Source organism: Schistocerca piceifrons, chromosome 1 (genome assembly GCF_021461385.2).
Source record: "Schistocerca piceifrons isolate TAMUIC-IGC-003096 chromosome 1, iqSchPice1.1, whole genome shotgun sequence".
Classification (NCBI taxonomy): domain Eukaryota; kingdom Metazoa; phylum Arthropoda; class Insecta; order Orthoptera; family Acrididae; genus Schistocerca; species Schistocerca piceifrons.
The window spans coordinates 839229961-839248912 of record NC_060138.1 but is presented as its reverse complement, the minus strand read 5'-3'; the positions used below and the strand labels follow the sequence as shown (position 1 = coordinate 839248912).

General features: G+C 44.1%; 1 protein-coding gene and 1 pseudogene across 1 annotated transcript in view; both read left to right on the top strand.

The window, feature by feature from the left end:
- Positions 1-18952, top strand: part of LOC124775542 (sodium channel protein Nach-like) — a 117632-nt gene that overhangs the window by 92564 nt on the left and 6116 nt on the right. Inside the window, 2 exon segments of the mRNA XM_047250375.1 lie at positions 6570-6676; positions 14757-14947. Of these exon segments, the coding sequence (XP_047106331.1) occupies positions 6570-6676; positions 14757-14947 (298 nt within the window).
- LOC124722519 lies at positions 10218-10335 on the top strand (annotated as a pseudogene).

Here is an 18952-nt window from a genome sequence, read left to right as displayed (position 1 = left end):
GCAATGGTACAGGCATGGGAGTGGGGTGGGGTGGGAGAGGATGGGAGAGACAAGCAGGTGGGGAGGATCAAGCTTGCGGTAGGTGTAAAGGACCCGTATCCATTCGAGAAAAATGAATTGCAGGAAGGGAATCAAGTTGTATAGCATCCGCATGGGGATGGGAGACAGATGCAATAGGTGAGGCGGAGTCCATGGCATTCCAGAATTTGGAGGGACTTGTACTAGGTGGGAGGGGCGGATATCCATGCAGAGGGGGCATAGCAAAGGATGAGGCAGATGAGGGATTTATAGGTGTGGAGGATGGTGGAGGGGTCCAAACCCAATGTTCGGCCAGATAGGAGTTTAAGGAGACATAGTCAGGTATGTGCCTTGGCTTGGACTGTCCGGAGATGGGGGCTCCAGGAAAGGTGGCGGTTGAGGATGACACCACAGTACTTGAGGGTGGTGGTGAGGTTAATGGGACAGACATATATGGTAAGGCAAAAATGCAGGAGACAGAAGGAATGGGTGGTGTTGCCTACGACGATTGCCTGGGTTTTTGAAGGATTGACCTTGAGCAGCCACTGGTTGGACCAAGCGGTGAATAGGTCAAGGTGGCATTGGAGAAGGCGCTGGGAGCGTTGGAGGGTGGGGGCGAGGGCAAGGAAGGTGGTGTCATCAGCATACTGGAGAAGGTAGATGGGGGTTGGGGTGACGGCATGGCCACCGTATAGAGGAGGGAGAGAAGAGGGGAGAGGATGGAGCCTTCGGCACACCAGCAGAGGATTAGAAGGTATAGGAGTCTGTATTGTGGAGGGTAACATAGGAAGGGCGATGAGAGAGGAAGGAGGCGATCAGTCATTGCCACATTCTAGGTTGAGGGAGACGAAGATGGTGGAACGACGGGAATTCGGTTGGTCCGAGAGGAGGTGAGTGAGATATAGGAGAAGGTCATCAGCTGAGGAGGAGGAGTGGAAGCCACATTGGGTAAGGGGGAGGAGGTGCAGGTAGAGGTGTTGGTGGATGTGGCTGGTGAGGATGAACTCCAAAACCTTGCTGAAGACCGAGGTGAGGCTGAGAGGATGGCAGGAGGAAACTTCAGGAGGCAGTTTGTGAGGCTTGGGGAACATCAGGATCCGGGAGGTTTTCCACAGGTCGGGGTAGAAACCAGTAGAGAGGACCACATTGTAAAGACCGGCTAGGATGGTAAGGAAGGAAATGGGAGCCTCACGGAGATGGCGGTAGGTGACAGTCGTGACCGGGAGCAGTGTTGCATTTAATGTGAAGTGTGGCTACCATGTCTTGAGTGGTGATGGGGGTGTTGAGATCTGTGTGTGGGATCTTGTCCAAGTACTGGAAGCCAGGAGCGAGTGGAGGGGCAGAGGTGTCGGTCCGATCGCGAACGTCGGGAAGAGGAGAGGTTCTGATGAATGATGTGTCTCATATACCCACTCTCTCTCGCTGTCGATTTCGGGTCTTTGGTACCCGTGGTGGCACGGGCGGTGAGGTGGGTGGGGATGCACGCGGCCAGGACAGGAGCTGTGGGCCGCAGTCTGTGTGTCCCCACTGGAGGTGTCAGAACGCAGCTGATGCGGAGGCAGCCAGTCTAAAGCCGTCCCCAAACGGGACGAGGCAGCTAATGTGGATGTGGACTCGGACGGGACATCCGACCTCACCAGAGAGAGCGCTGTGCACGCACGGGACGACCTGGTTAACGTGACTCTGCTCTCAGAGCACTTCAACGGTCTTTATTTGGCTCTCAGATCACACGGTTTCTTTACGAAAATGACGCACGTAAAATAAACTCTGGATTCGTCGATGACTTGAATAGCGAACATTACATAATAGTGTACAACGAGCTGTGATACATACTAGTAGGAGTTATTCGTTAAGTCAAATTAATTTTCACCCCATTTTCGGTTTTAAATGGAATATGGTTAAGCTATAGTGTCTCATGTCAGTTTGCTCATGCATAATATCCATATTCTAGGTGTTGCATTGACTCCCAACACTCTGAAATGACGTATTCCTTCACATATATTTCGAGATTGAGATTCCTTTCATAATTTCATATGAATCGAAAAGGATATATTTTTCGAAGATTCTCACCATCATTGAAAGAGACGTTTACCGGCGAGATACAAACCTGAGGAAGTCCGTAAAATCATAGATCGGTTATATATTTCGCAGAATGTTTCATAATACCAAAAACTTCGTATGTAACTAGTGTTTTCCTGCTGACATAGACTGGCAGTCACGTTAAGATTTCTAGACACTGGGGAAACATTCCAGAATTGTAGAAAATTCATTATTCGTAATAAATAACATCGATTTTTGAGACAATGCTTCTATTAAAAAAATTAAAAAGACCCAAAATCTTATAGAAAACAAAATCTTAAGGAAAATTGAAGGGAGTGCACACGAACCTGCTATCGTTGTCGTCACAGCTCATGATGCCACAACGCTTCCAATTCCTTTATTACATTTATTTTTCGTCTCTTCTTGAAATAAGGAGTAAAGTTTTCTTGTAGTAGCAAAACAAAGCCTACAACGTGGGTAAAATGATACAGGTAAAATCATAAAGCAAATAAAAATTTCTATTGTGTGAAAATTGGGCGATGTTCTTAATAAAATAAAATATTTCTGGAAAACGTAAGTAAGTGGACTGGTAGGAAGATATATTTGCTCAGCAAGGGTGACAACATACAAATTTCAGCAGTCAGTATAAAATATTCTGGAATGAAGTTGCGCTAGAATATTGTTCACACCCCAGGTATTTGGGGGTAACTTTCGACCTTACACTGACCTACAAGGAACATTGTCTTAAGGTGAAGCAGAAAGTATCTTCCAGAAACTGCCTTCTTCGGAAACTGGCGGGATCGAACTAGGGTACACATTCACAAGCATCAAGATCAACAGCTCTTGCCTTATGATATTCTGCAGGAGAGTATGCTAGCCCAGTGTGGTACAATTCAGTGCATACAAAGCAGGTTTATGTAGCCTTAAATGACAGCTGTGGGATTGTCACAGGCTGCCTAAGGCCAACCCCCAAGGACAAAGTTCAATGTCTCGCTGGAATTGCTCCATGTGACATCAGAAGAGAGGTCATCACTGACATCGAGAGGCATAAATCAGATACAGTGACCTCACATCCACTCTTTCGACTTCAACCTGCCAAGCCAAGACTGAAGTCCAGGAAGAGTTTCCTAACGACTTCACAGCCCTTAGAAGGATCAGCTGCGGCTACGCGACTCACCAAGTGGAAAGAAAGATGCCTACACCTGTCAAACTGGATGACATCTCAAGAATCGCTACCGCATGGACACATGGAGAAGTGGGGCAACTGGAAGTCCTTGAACAGACCACGGACCGAAGTCGCAAGATCGAGGGACAATCTCCTTAAATGGAACTTCCAACTGCCAACTGCCACCACAACACTCTGCGAATGCGGTGAATTACAGACAACCCGGCATCTCTTCAAATGTAACTCATGCCCAACCAGCTGTAGCATAAAGGACTTAATGTCTACAGCACCCGATGCTATCAAAGTTGCCCAATTCCAGGTGAATACTGTATAGTTTTCTTCGTATGTATTGTATATGTGTCCATTTTAGTGTACCTCTGACACGAATAAAGATAGAAAGCTTCAAATATTCGGTGATGAGGACGATAATAAGGAGAACAAACAGAAAAAAAATCCAAGTCATCGTTCAATATGCCCTAGACAAGTATGTTCCGAATAATGTTTTAAGGGATGGAAAAGATCCACCATGGTTTAATAGCCGTGTTAGAAAAGCGCTACGTGAACAAAGAGCACTTCATCTCATATTCAAGAGAAGTAAAAACCCAGCTGACAAACATAAGCTAAACGAAGCGGAAATGAGCGTAAAGGGAGCAATAAGAAGCGTTCAATGATTTTGAAACTAAGACGTTGTCAACCGACTGGAGTAGGAACCCTAAGAGATTTTGGTCTTATGTAAAATCAGTAAGTGGGTCAAACTCATCTATTCATACTCTCAGCGACCACACCGTCATCGACACGGAAGGTAACGAAGAGAAGGCCGAAATACTGAATTTGGTCTTCCGAAGTTGTTTCACCGTGGAAGATCGTAACACTGTCCCTCCTTTCGATCGTCGTACGAAAACCGAAATGGCAGATACTGAGATAACCGATCGCGGAATTGAAAAGTAGCTACAATCGCTTAGCTGTTGTAGAATTATGGAACATGTTTAATGCTCAAGAATTATGACGGTTTTGGAAAATGAACATGAATTTCACAAACAGAGATACTGCGAAACTTAGCTCGCTCTGTTCCTGTGTGAGCTCCACAGTGCAGTGGACAACGGAGCTCACGTTGATGCTGTGTTCCTTGATTTCAGGAAAGCATTTGACACCGTCCCGCATTGCCGTTTAACGAAAAAAAATGCGAGCTTACACAGACTACCGAAGCAGACCTGCGATTGGATTAAAGACTTTCTTGCAGGTAGAACTCAACACGTTTCTCTTGACGGAACAAAATCGCCAGATGTAAAGTTAATATCCGGAGTACCATAGGGAAATGTGATAGGACTGTTGTTGTTCACAATATATAAAAATGATCTAGAAGTAAGCATCGGAGGCTCTTTAAGGCTATTCGCAGACGATACAGTTGTATATACCAAATTAGCAACGCCAGAAGATAACAAGAATTTGCAGGCTCTGGCAGTTGACCCTGGACGTAAATAAATGTAACATATTGCGCATGCACATGAAAAGTGGTATTACTTTTTTCATTACTATGAAAAAGATAAAAATTTGCAAGTTATACCTACAATATTTATTAGCTTTTCATAGTAGTTCTGAGATCGATAAGAAATCTAGAAATCCTACAAAAACATAGTTCACAAATTTACTGCAAAAATGTCCATAATTATGAACCATCGAATAGTTGGAATCGGTAAGTAGAATTGACCCCCATGGGTCAATTCTAGTTACCGATTCATTAATTAGATCGTTTTTGTTCAGCGCCCTGCATCGCTAATGCTGGAATTCAATATGGTGTTAGCCCACCCTTAGCCTTGACAGCTTCCAGTTTCTCAGTCATGCGTTCAATCATGTGCTGGAAGGTTTCTTGGGGAATGGCAGCTCATTCTTCACGGTGTGCTGCACTGAAGAGAGGTATCGATGTCGGTCGGTGAGACTTGGCACAAAGTCGGCGTTCCTAAACATCCCAAAGGTGTTATATAGGATTCAGGTCAGGACTCTGTGCAGGCCAGTCCATTATAGGAATGTTATTGTCGTGTAACCACTCCGCCAAAGGCCGTGAATTATGAACAGGTGCTCGATCGTGTTGAACGATGCAATCGCCATTCCCGAATTGCTGTTTAACAGTGGGAAGCAAGAAGGTGCTTAAAACATCAATGTAGGCCTGTGCTGGGATAGTGCCACGCAAAACAGCAAGGGATGCAAGCCCCCTCCGTGAAAAACACGACCACACCATAACACCACCACCTCCGAATTTTACTGTTGGCACTACACACGCTTGCAGCTGACATTCACCGGGCATTCGCCATACCTACACCCTGCCATCGGATCGCCACATTATGTACCGTGATTCGTTACTCCACACAACGTTTTTCTACTGTTCAATCGTCCAATGTTTACGCCCCTTGCACCAGGCGAGGCGTCATTTGGCATTTACCGGCGTGATGTGTGGCTTATGAGCAGCCTCTCGACCATGAAATCAAAGTTTTCTCATCTTCAGCCTAACTTTCATAGTGCTTGCAGTGGATCCTGATGCAGTTTGGAATTCCTGTGTGATGGTGTGGATAGATGTCTGCCTATTACACATTACGACTCTCTTCAACTGTAGGTGGTCTCTTGTCAGTCAACTGGCGAGGTCGACCTGTACGCTTTTAGAAAGTCTCTGTTTTGTCCTGACGTGGCAATGTACAACTAGTGGCGACTGCAGCAGCAGCGTGGTCGCACAATTTTATTAGGATAGAAATCCTCTAATTTTACCCACCAGTGTTTCGCTAGAACGATTTGAGATCCACCAAGCAGTTCTGGCCCAGCCTGCAAGTCCGCTCTTGCTCAGGCAGCCAGATAGATCAGACGTGTTTCCCCCCTGAATTCCTTTGGCGACCTAGGCCAGAAATTGTAAACTTTCTTTTCTATGGTGTTCATCCGCCGCTCCAATCAAGACTGGCTGACAGCCTTTCAATTCATCCTGGGACGCCAAAATGTAATCTGAAGACGGAATAAATTCCTGACGCTCTACAAAAGACTTAATCCTCTCTCTGAACATTGCCTAAAGATGCCCAGACCTTATCTATCCTAACCTGGCACCTCGTGTAACTGCACTTTTCATGGCGTACTGCAGTGAGTGAAGTTCGCAATCGCTCTTTCATTATGTAATGGAGTGTATGGTGTTTTAAATCTTCCTCACAGACACTACGTCAGATGTTTTGTGATCTAGTGGAGCGTGAAGTCGTCCCTTTAATAATCAGACATAACTCATGATCATTATCACAACTGATTACTGGGATATGTGTTACAATCTTATTCTAAACAACGACAGTTGAGACATTAATACTCATGTCTTTTACAGGGAAGGCATCGAGCTGAAAAACCACAGCGTCTTCCACCTGTTCTTCGGGAGTTCCGATTCTGTGCGGCTGAAACATGACACACTGTACTACTGGTACGATCTCATGAGTGAGTACAAACATAACGCCAAGTTTTCTGAGAAAATGTTGCAGTCCTAAAGTTCTTTGATATTTTGTTGCCGGAATTAATTCTTCTTATTTAAACAGTGCGCAGAATTTTGTTCCCATTGCCATCGTACGATTACTTTCAACAGAAATCAAAGTAGGCCCTTTTGTATTAAGATACCAGCCCCATGTACTTACCTTACTGACGAAAGAAATCTCAGACATTTAGCTGCAATGGGGCAATTAGCAAGCTGATGGACGACAGACGGAAATTGGTGCTAGATAAGGAGTCGAATCTTGATTATGGAGTTTACGTGAGCAGTCGCCTCGACTGCGCGTTCCCCGTCTGACCCAAATCTCTACACGTCGCAAGCTGCAGACCAGCGCCCCCTGTCCATTAATCCATTTGCTAGCAGCCTAAACGTATTCGCACAAGTGTTCGTATACTGTTGTGCATTCGCAATGAAACATCGCAACGGCGTCTGGCGCATATAGACCGGGTGAAGAAAAAATGCCATACTTGAAGGTGCGATTCCTCATTCCAATTCAAGACAAAAGTGTATCTAGCAAAACGTAGTCCCGCCAGTAGGTTTAATAGAAGTGCGATTTAGAAAACAAGGCTCTGGTAACGCTGTAACTGCGTGCAACGTGGCCAAGAACGGGTACCATAAACTCTGGAGTGCACATGTCAGTGAGATGAGGCAATATACAGACCCGCCGATGTTCGAGTCGCCCTTGCGCCAAATATGTTTTCTTTTTCAGTTACAGTATCAAACTGCATACAATTTACACCTTCACAATGCAGAATCTAGTGCATTTCTTTTTGTTGCAATTACCTTTATCTAAACTCTAGCTGGGTGAGACGGGTGTTACGATTAATCAAGGAAAACCCCCAGTTGGGAAACGGGGCCAAAATTAGTTGGTCACTGTCGAGTTGCAATTTACAATTTCTTTATTGATTACTTCAACCATTAAAAGTCATTTCTTTATCACTTGATCAGGAACAGATAAAAAAAACTAGTAGGCATGAGTGCCTTTTCAAAACAATTTACTTTACAGTTAACGGCCAAGCCATTTTACTTAAAACCGAGTTTGATAAAACATTTGATAACCAATCAAAATTTTCCTAGTAATGAAATTAAAATTTTTAATTTACCGTTAATAGCCAACCCATTTTACTTAAAACAGACTTTGATAAAGTATTTAATAACAAAATTAAAACTTTCCGCGTAATGAAACAAAAAAACCACCCATTTGCATACAATTTCGCTACCGAACATGTAGGGAGCCAACTTCTTTTAAACTTTGGCACAACAAAATATTAAATTACATGGGATCGCTAACAGGGAGGCAGAACTAGCATTTTCAAAGGATGCCAAGTAGATTAAAACAATCAAAGTAAAGATACAGTCATTCACCTTTTACAATAACTAACAATCTTAAAGCCACGTAATTTTAAAAACCGATCAATGAAAGGCGAACTTAACCTTTTTAAACAATGGCCAAAAACAATCAGAGAAAAACACAACCATTTAACATTTTACAATAACTAACAACTTTAATACCACGTCCTGCCACCAAAATGTCCTGGGATAGAAATAATTAACCTACCGGGTGTAAGGGCGGCCACAATTGTCTCCCGAAGGATGCTCAGGCTAGAAGCGGACTAACAGACCCACAACGCCTCACATTCAGCAATCACATCCTCACGCGAGGCCAGGGGTGGAGGAGGAATCAAATCAGGAACCATAATCCCTGCCCAAAAATACACTTCCTCCCAGGCAGTATTAATAAGAAGTCAAAAGATCACTGTCTATAATTGCACCGGCGACAGGGATAGGAAATCCGAACGCAGGAGGGCACAAGGCAGAAAAGACGCTGATTGCACAAACCAAAATTCTTCAATTAACACTAAACCTTTAACCAACTTAACCTGCAGTTTATCAGAGAAACAGCAGGTGAACTCCGATGCAAAGGTTCCTCACACCCGACCGTGTACAACTGGGCACAGTCACGTAGCCACGCGATCTGTCACCGGAGCCCTCGTCTTCTCTGCACCCACGGCGGCGAAATACCACTCCTCCGGTTAGGCGAGTTACTAGTCCATCATACCCGCCCCCAGACCGAAAATTTAAAGACATCCGTTGCCGCTCCCACCAAGTAGTGACTCGGAACCACAGCCGTGGCCCCCGGGTGCTCACAGCAAGAGCTTACAGCCTTGTCCCGTCAACGAATCCCACTCGTCTCGCACCGCCAGGATAAACCACGAGGCTTCTCGGAACAACAGCCAACTCTCCACCGGCACGCCATCCCGTGGTGTCATCGTACGACATTCTCTAATTCCCGATTTTAAAAACCGACCGACTCGTCACCGCTAGGCAACAAACCGGCCATCCCCCCAAAGATCTTATTCCATTACACAAGGCTAATAGGAAGCAACGACTCGAAGATCGATACGACCAGACACGCCGCCAGAGGGGAATCGCAACAGAATCGTACGCAGCATAACGATAAATATGAAAGAATCAATTAACGATGGAATGGAAGGACTCAGAACAATCTTTACAGCGCGATATATGTTGAGAGCCGACACACGGCTCACTGGGCTACGCGGCTTCGCTCAGGGAGTTGATACGAGATTGTGTTGTAGTTGGAATAAAAGGACAGAATTTAAAGCATAGGAGGCAAAAGATTATATTGAAAATATATTCTAACTATTTACAATACTTGTTTACATTTTGTTATCTGGGGTATATCTGTACATTTTTTTCGAAGTTGCTATTCGAGAGCAACCTACGTATAGTTGACCGTAGACGAGCAGGAATCTTCGAGGTTGATGGCGCAATATTTTAGAGTTTGCGCTTGCACTTTGGTAATTGTGAAACTGTAGGCTAATTTGATTGGAAATTGCAGTCTTTTAAATTGGAATGCTAGTTCAGTAGAGATCAGTGGTATTCTGGGGATAAATAGTGTGTGTCCTTTGTACTTTCCAGTTATAATTTCGCCTTCAATTATGTTCTTCGATGGCTGTTTAATGATCATCCTTGTTCTAGTACATACGTTTGGAAAGTTGAGACTTCTGAGAAGTTTGTTCGGAGATCCAATTTTAAATCTAAGGCAGTGTAATGGCATTTATGGGACTTGCAAAGACTTTAGAAATTCTGTACGGACGTTCACACTTTCCTCAACGTTTACCATCCTGTCGAGCATTTGTGTATTCTCCCTTCACTGGGAATTTTCTTTTCAATATTAAAGTTGATATCGTCGACGTACTATTTTTATTTACTAAAATTGCCGTTTCAAGTAGCTAGCCTGGATTGGTATAGTTGTGAACAATGTTTGGAAAAATTTGGTCGATGAGTTCGTTTTCAGGATGGCCATGTTGCAGTAATTACTGCTGGTGTTGACTTGAGGATAACTGGAAGTGTTCGTCGAAAATTTCCTGAGAATATGAGTAGAGCTCCTGCGATCACTTCAGAGTTTCCTCACAAGTTTTGTAATGTTCTGTCCATGGCTTCGAGTGATTTTTTATGTGTGTGTGCGTTCGTGACGGCCTTGCCGCAGTGGATACACCGGTTCCCATCAGATCACCGAAGTTAAGCACTGTCGGGTGTGGCTGGCACGTGGATGGGTGACCATCTAGGCCGCCATGCGCTGTTGCCATTTTTCGGGGTGCACTCAGCCTCGTGATGCCAACTGAGGAGCTACTCGAGCGAATAGTAGCGGCTCCGGTCAAAGGAAACCATCATAACGACTGGGAGAGCGGTGTGCCGACCACACGCCCCTCCTATCCGCATCCCGTTGGGCCATTGTACCCTCAAGACGGAGTGCTTTTGTGCATTCGTCCCGAAATATACTTTTAGCTTGCTTTAGAAGTTCATCCCGTCCAGACGCTCTTGAGATTTTACATACCGGGAATTGTTCTTCGGCTATGTTCAACGGTATTTGTAGAGCGGAATGACAGTTCCTTCTGTAACTTTGGCTGCAATACCGGATGATGCCAGTACAAGTGCGATGTGATGTTTAGCACGTTATTTCCGCCAGCATTAGATTTGTTAGAAACTTTTTCCCAGTACCGTCTGGTGCGGCCAAGTAAATAATTCCTTCAGTGGTGTTGTCGATCTGGTCCATGATAACGCTGTAAATCTCTTTTTGTCATTGAGAGTGGTTTGTTGTGAGCAATGTATTGAAGCAGTTCGTTGACTTTGTAGCCTTTTTCCTTTGTAATTTCGAAGTTAAGCACACTGATAGCATCTTTTCGCGGTTCTTACATCCCAAGTTGAACTAAGATCTGGTCGTCTATTGCTAAATATTTATCTTCCAGGCGAATGAGTGTTTCATTAAAGATGTCATCGTTGAATTCGATGGTCAGTTCAGGATCAACTTAACGGATCTGGTGCAGTATGTCAACACTCATACCCTCTCTGAAGGAGTCCCAAAGCTATTTTGTATTCGATGGTTTACATGTTGTTAGAACTATGGCGAACAAGTTTCTCAGTGGTCAGCTAAGCCTGTGAGTGAGGCTTCTTGTAGTGTTAATCCCCAGCGGTTGTGGTATTGCAGTAGTCGTAAGCATTGGAATGCTTCTCTGTACATCTGGCAGAGGTAACCGTCAACAGTCTTGAAATCTGTGAAACTTGTTGGTCTCCATATTTCGTGTAGCAACATCCGGCCATAGAAACATTCGGCGTTTTTCGGATGCACGGTGTATACTAGGCTTAGTGCATCAGTTCTCGTGACTCCTGGATGATCTTCCACTGTGATTCCTTGTTTTTGTCTTTGAAAGATTTTCTTGCTGTGTTCCATGTACAATAGGTAGCGGCTTCGACATATAGTAATGTTTTCGCGAATAGATCCGTTCAGTACAGTTGGTAAAAAGCTGTTACTTTTGTGTTCTGATGTGGTTCTCTCACAATTTTTCTGGCGGTGTCTTTTGTTAAGTAAACTCTCTGTGCATTCTCCAAATGTAATGCTAGATGTTACACGGTTGGTTCGCGTTCGTGTATGGAAAAACCGAAAATCCGCCATGTTGCTGTATCTTCCCATTTAGTTATGTTCGCATACTTACTGACATATTTGATGGATTTCACTGATTTGCAGTATTCTACGTTTATATGTGCTCGGAACATTTTGGAAAGTAATGTGTTATATGGTACTACCCATTCATTCTCTATTTCCAATTCGTCGCTGCCTCGTATTCGTATTTTTGCTATGAAGTCACCGCTTTGGGATAGCCATCAACTCCGGTTTGTGTGTTGTCCAACTATGGTATTGGATATTCTTTTGTACATTTTTCATCACTCATACATGGTGAATTAGATTTAATGGCCTGCATGGTCCGTGACTCATGTTTTTCACTACTACGTCGTACAGTTCCGCATCTTCTTGTGGGTTGAAAAACTCAGTTTAGGTGAGTTTGTCGATATCCGTGGGATGAATTCTGTAATACAGGCATATGAGATAGAGTGAGTGAGGCAGTCATCGGTTTTTGTTTTTGTTTTTTTTTGCCATTCTATTGTGTACATGCAGCATCTAACAGTGCCAAAGATGCGGTATTTTGACTTCAATAAACCTGATTTGCATTTGTCGGAGAACTCGTGCTAATATGTCGTGTCGATGCTTGGGGACAACTAAGACACGGATCTTAGTTGTTCTTTGATTTCTGGCCACGACAAGTTGCATGTAAATATTATGAACAGGTCACGTCGCCAATTTTTCTTATGTAGATCATGGCATCTTGAGTGCATTCGTGCCTGTGTCTCCGTCTTCTTACGTATGAGGAGGGTAAGATTTTTTTAACGTTATCATTTGACAGGCACTGTTTCGTCTCTCAAAGCTGCACGACCGTTCGTTGTATTTATTTCGCCTGTTTTGGTCAGTCATTGCCTAACACTTTCATTGAAACTCTTAATTGTCTCAATAACGCAAGAAATGTTGTCTAATGTCCTGCACAAGGATATAAAATGTTCGTTCAAAGACCTCTTTTACAGCTACCATGAGCTGCATGTAAACATATTGAATTGTCAGACCGGCATTTTGACACACAACTCGTCATCAGAGGCATCTGACCCAGAGGATAGCCAAATACATATATACATATCAATAAATCTATTTGCTTTTCTTATGTATCTAAACTTAACTAAACTCCACCCGAACAGGCCTTGCAAGGCCCAATGGATTCCGACCGGCCGCCGTGTCATCCTCAGCCCACAGGCGTCACTGGATGCGGATATGGAGGGGCATGTGGTCAGCACACCGCTCTCCCGGCGGTAAGTCAGTAAGTCAGTTTACGAGACCGGAGCCCTTACTTCTCAATCAAGTAGCTCCTCAGTTTGCTTCACAAGGGCTGAGTACACCCGCTTGCCAACAGCGCTCGGCAGACTGGATGGTCACCCATCCAAGTGCAAGCCTAGCCCACAGCGCTTAACTTCGGTGATCTGACGGGAACAGGGGTTACCATTGCGGCAAGGCCGTTGGCTTTCTTGTGTATCAGATTATATATATACTATTTTACAGGTAATTCATGGTGTACGGAAAGATGTATTTTGACAAATATTACAAGCTGTGGAGCACCCAGCGTAAATGAAATAATAATGATAATAATAATATAAAGAGAGATCAAAAAGTTTCTGTTTGAGGGCGCTGCTGGTGCGTATATGCAATGTAGCACGACTTCTATTTGGATGTATAAGCACCGACATGTAGGCAAGGGATTAGCGTGACGGTTGTAACAATGAAAAATTGTACTGAAATGCAGGAGGATCTGCAGCGAATTGACGCATGGTGCAGGGAATGGCAATTGAATCTCAATGTAGACAAGTGTAATGTGCTGCGAATACATAGAAAGATAGATCCCTTATCATGTAGCTACAAAATGCCGATGGGCATGCTGTAGATGTAAAACGTGAACTATGCCAACGTTATCACTAAACGCGTCGAAGCAGGACCGACATGTTATTCTTCTCTTGGCTGCTGAAGGACCAACACCGGTAGCCGGCCGAAGTGGTCGTGCGGTTAAAGGCGCTGCAGTCTGGAACCGCAAGTCCGCTACGGTTGCAGGTTCGAATCCTGCCTCGGGCATGGATGTTTGTGATGTCCTTAGGTTAGTTAGGTTTAACTAGTTCTAAGTTCTAGGGGACTAATGACCTCAGCAGTTGAGTCCCATAGTGCTCAGAGCCATTTGAACCATTTTGAACCAACACCGGTAGGCATCCATTGGAGAATGAAGAACGTGTATGGAGCAGCACGTCTGTCGAGTGGTGCGAGAAGGGTTGCTGCTGTTTCATAATAAAGCACGTTCCCAAATCGCAAATGCCGTAACGCAGAAGTTACGCCAACTCAAGTGGGACTTGAGAACATGTCCTATAGTCCTGGTCTCTCACTGTGTGATTATCGCGCTTTCGGTCTCTTGACAAAGGCTTCGAAGGGTCGACGAATCCTATCGGACGAGGATGTATAACAGCAGGACACGGTGTTTTAACAAAAGGGTATCTTCAATCTGGCGAGTTGGTAGGACGATTACCTCAGCGCTCATAGTTATTTTGCCTGATAGGCATACCGATTCTGGACTGTACAGCATTCGAACGGAAACTGTTTGATCGTCCCTTATGATGATATTTCTGTATGACATTTAAGGTACTTTTTTTTGGGAGGCTGTTTAAATAGAGCTTTTAGAGGAAGAAGAACACAGCTGTCAGGTCTGTTCTGTTTTGTGTGACATTACTAAGCACAGCCAGAACAAAAGCTTACACCACTCCCGTATGCCGGTAGTCTACATTCCTGATAGTGTTATTCTATTAAGTGCAGCTAATGGCTGGAGAAGGTCACTATCCAGCGACAAAGACGGCTACTCCATTAGGGAGTGTAAATAACAAAAAAAAGATACGTCACCTCAAAAAGGGTTATCTGTTGTTCATCATTCAGATGATATTCCACAATATGATGGTGTGCTGACAAAATTTAGCATATGAACTAAGGTCAATTCTCTGTATGAAGCTGAGTGCTTACACACGTCGGTATTAAATTAAGTTTGCCTCTGTGTACGCCAATACTGAAATTTCTAATTCCATCACCTTTTATTGCAGGTAACTTTGGTGGACTTTGCGGGCTCTTCGTAGGCTTCAGCCTCATCAGCATAGTTGAATTTTTCTATTTCTTTACTATACGTCTTTTCTACATCATTCAAGAAGAGAACAGCAAACGTTCAGCTCAAAATGGAAACCAAACATATGACAGAAACATGCTGAGCCGGAATTACAGTTTAGCTGGTCAAGATGTAAGAAAACAGTTATACTGGAGAGAAATGGTACCTTCTAATGTACAGATATACTAAAGATAAAAGTATGGAGTACTTCTACGCAGCATATCTTACTGAGATTTATAACATGTCAACGTCTAATTAAGAAACATGGATGTTCCACATGCCACCAGCATTCTTATAACATGGAGTCTTCATCTCCACCTCTTCCTCTTGTTTTCTTCGTAGTAGGCTCATATTGTTTGTAATTTATTGCATTCTCTCTTAGACTTTCAATAAGGGGCAATCAAGTCTACATCTACATCTACATCTACATCCATACTCCGCAAGCCACCTGACGGTGTGTGGCGGAGGGTACCCTGAGTACCTCTATCGGTTCTCCCTTCTATTCCAGTCTCGTATTGTTCGTGGAAAGAAGGATTGTCGGTATGCCTCTGTGTGGGCTCTAATCTCTCTGATTTAATCCTCATGGTCTCTTCGCGAGATATACGTAGGAGGGAGCAATATACTGCTTGACTCTTCGGTGAAGGTATGTTCTCGAAACTTTAAGAAAAGCCTGTACCTAGCTACTGAGCGTCTCTCCTGCAGAGTCTTCCACTGGAGTTTATCTATCATCTCCGTAACGCTTTCGCGATTACTAAATGATCCTGTAACGATGCGCGCTGCTCTCCGTTGGATCTTCTCTATCTCTTCTATCAACCCTATCTGGTACGGATCCCACACTGCTGAGCAGTATTCAAGCAGTGGGCGAACAAGCGTACTGTAACCTACTTCCTTTGTTTTCGGATTGCATTTCCTTAGGATTCTTCCAATGAATCTCAGTCTGGCATCTGCTTTACCGACGATAAATTTTATATGATCATTCCATTTTAAATCACTCCTAATGCTTACTCCCAGATGATGTATGGAATTAACTGCTTCCAGTTGCTGACCTGCTATTTTGTAGCTAAATGATAAGGTATCTGTCTTTCTATGTATTCGCAGCACATTACACTTGTCTACATTGAGATTCAATTGCCATTCCCTGCACTAAGCGTCAATTCGCTGCAGATCCTCCTGCATTTCAGTACAATTTTCCGTTGTTACAACCTCTCGATACACCACAGCATCATCTGCAAAAAGCCTCAGTGAACTTCCAATGTCATCCACAAGGTCATTTATGTATATTGTGAATAGCAACGGTCCTATGACACTCCCCTGCGGCACACCTAATTTACTCTTACTTCGGAAGACTTCTCTCCATTGAGAATAACATGCTGCGTTCTGTTATCTAGAAACTCTTCAATCCAATCACACAATTGATCTGATAGTCCATATGCTCTTACTTTGTTCATTAAACGACTGTGGGGAACCGTATCGAACGCCTTGCGGAAGCCAAGAAACACGGCATCTACCTGTGAACCCGTGTCTATGGCCCTCTGAGTCTCGTGGACGAATAGCGCGAGCTGGGTTTCACACGATCGTCTTTTTCGAAACCCATGCTGATTCCTACAGAGTAGATTTCTAGTCTCCAGAAAAGTCATTATACTCGAACATAATACGTGTTCCAAAATTCTATAACTGATCGACGTTAGAGATATAGGTCTATAGTTCTGCACATCTGTTCGACGTCCCTTCTTGAAAACGTGGATGACCTGTGCCCTTTTCCAATCCTTTGGAACGCTACGCTCTTCTAGAGACCTACGGTACACCGCTGCAAGAAGGGGGGCAAGTTCCTTCGCGTACTCTGTGTAAAATCGAACTGGTATCCCATCAGGTCCAGCGGCCTTTCCTCTTTTGAGCGATTCTAATTGTTTCTCTATCCCACTGTCGTCTATTTCGATATTTACCATTTTGTCATCTGTACGACAATCTAGAGAAGGAACTACAGTGCAGTCTTCCTCTGTGAAACAGCTTTGGAAAAAGGCATTTAGTATTTCGGCCTTTAGTCTGTCATCCTCTGTTTCAGTACCATTTTGGTCACAGAGTGTCTGGACATTTTGTTTTGATCCCCCTACTGCTTTGACATAAGACCAAAATTTCTTAGCATTTTCTGCCAAGTCAGTACATAGAACTTTACTTTCGAATTCTTTGAACGCCTCTCGCATAGCCCTCCTAACACTACATTTCGCTTCGCGTAATTTTTGTTTCTTTCCATGGCTTTGGCTAATGTTTATGTTTGCTGTGAAGTTCCTTTGCTTCCGCAGCAGTTCCATCTCTTACGATCTTGCTTGGAACATACTCATCTAACGCTTATTGTACGATGGTTCTGAACTTTGTCCACTGATGCTCAACACTATCTGTACTTGAGACAAAACTTTTGTGTTGAGCCGTCAGGTATTCTGTAATCTGCTTTTTGTCACTTTTGCTAAACAGAAAAAAACTTCCTACCTTTTTTAATATTTCTGTTTACGGCTGAAATCATCGATGCAGTAACCGCTTTATGATCGCTGATTCCCTGTTCTGCGTTAACTGTTTCAAATAGTTCGGGTCTGTTTGTCACCAAAAGGTCCAATATGTTATCGCCACGAGTCGGTTCTCTGTTTAACTGCTCAAGGTAGTTTTCAGATGAAGCACTTAAAAAAATTTCACTGGATTCTTTGTCCCTGCCACCCGTTATGAACGTCTGAGTCTCCCAGTCTATATCCGGCAAATTAAAATCTCCACCCAGAACTATAACATGGTGGGGAAATCTACTCGAAATATTTTCCAAATTATCCTTCAGGTGCTCAGCCACAACAGCTGCTGAGCCAGGGGACTACAGAGACATCCAATTACCATGTCTGAGCCTGCTTTAACCGTGACCTTCACCGAAATCATTTCACATTTCGGATCTCCGTCAATTTCCTTCGATACTACTGCACTTCTTATCGCTATAAACACGCCTCCCCCTTCACCGTCCAGCCTGTCTCTGCGGTATACATTCCAATCTGAGTTTAGGATTTCATTACTGTTTATTCTGGTTTCAGCCAACTTTCTGTCCCTAATACTATATGGGCGTTGTGATCGTTTATTAATGAGAGCAGTTCTGGGACCTTTCTATAGACGCTCCTGCAGTTTACTATTAGCACATTAATATTGTTATTCCCTGTTGCATTTTGCCTACTCCTACCTTGCCGCGTCTCAGGAGGCGTCTTGTCGGGCTTAGGGAGGGAATTCTCTAACCTAAAAAACCCCCATGTGCACTCCACACGTACTCCGCTGCCTTTGTAGCCGCTTCCGGCGTGTAGTGGACGCCTGACCTATTCAGGGGAACCCTACATTTCTCCACCCGATAGCGGAGGTCGAGGAATTTGCACCCCAGATCCCTGCAGAATCGTCTGAGGCTCTGGTTTAAGCCTTCCACTCGCCTCCAAACCAGAGGACTGCGATCGGTTCTGGAAACGATACTACAAATAGTTAGCTCTGATTTCACCCCGCGAGCGAGGCTTTTCGCCTTCACCAATTCCGCCAACCGCCTGTACGAACTGAGGATGACCTCTGAACCCAGACGGCAGGAGTCGTTGGTGTCGACATGAGCAACAATTTGCAGTCGGGTGCAAAAATAATCGCCTTAACTGTTAATACATTGGTCCCAGTATGAGACGAGACGGTCAATGCCTTCATGGAAAAATATCTGCGGCTGCCTACAGCACCGTGAGTATACCCAGGGGTGCACCTCTTCCTTCGAAGGGGATCGACGGCCACGGTTGTCTTTCTTCAAGACTCCAAAAATGCGAAAATCGAATGTGGAGATATCGGAACTATATGGAGAATGTGTAAGGGCTTCCCAGCGAAACTTCCACAGCGTACTCTGGCCGACATGTTCCCATGATTGTAAGCTGAGATACCATTATACATCCTCCATACTGTACCGAAATCTCTCCATGCGTTTTTGGCCCCCTGAGAAGAAAAAAGACGTTCGTGGCTGTCACTTCGCTTCAGACGAATATTTCAATGCCTGGGTACAATCAAGGTTCCGCAGGCAACAACAAAAATTTTTCATGAAGGCGTTATCCTCTTGTCTCACAGTGGCGAAAGTGTATTAACAGTTACCACAATCAC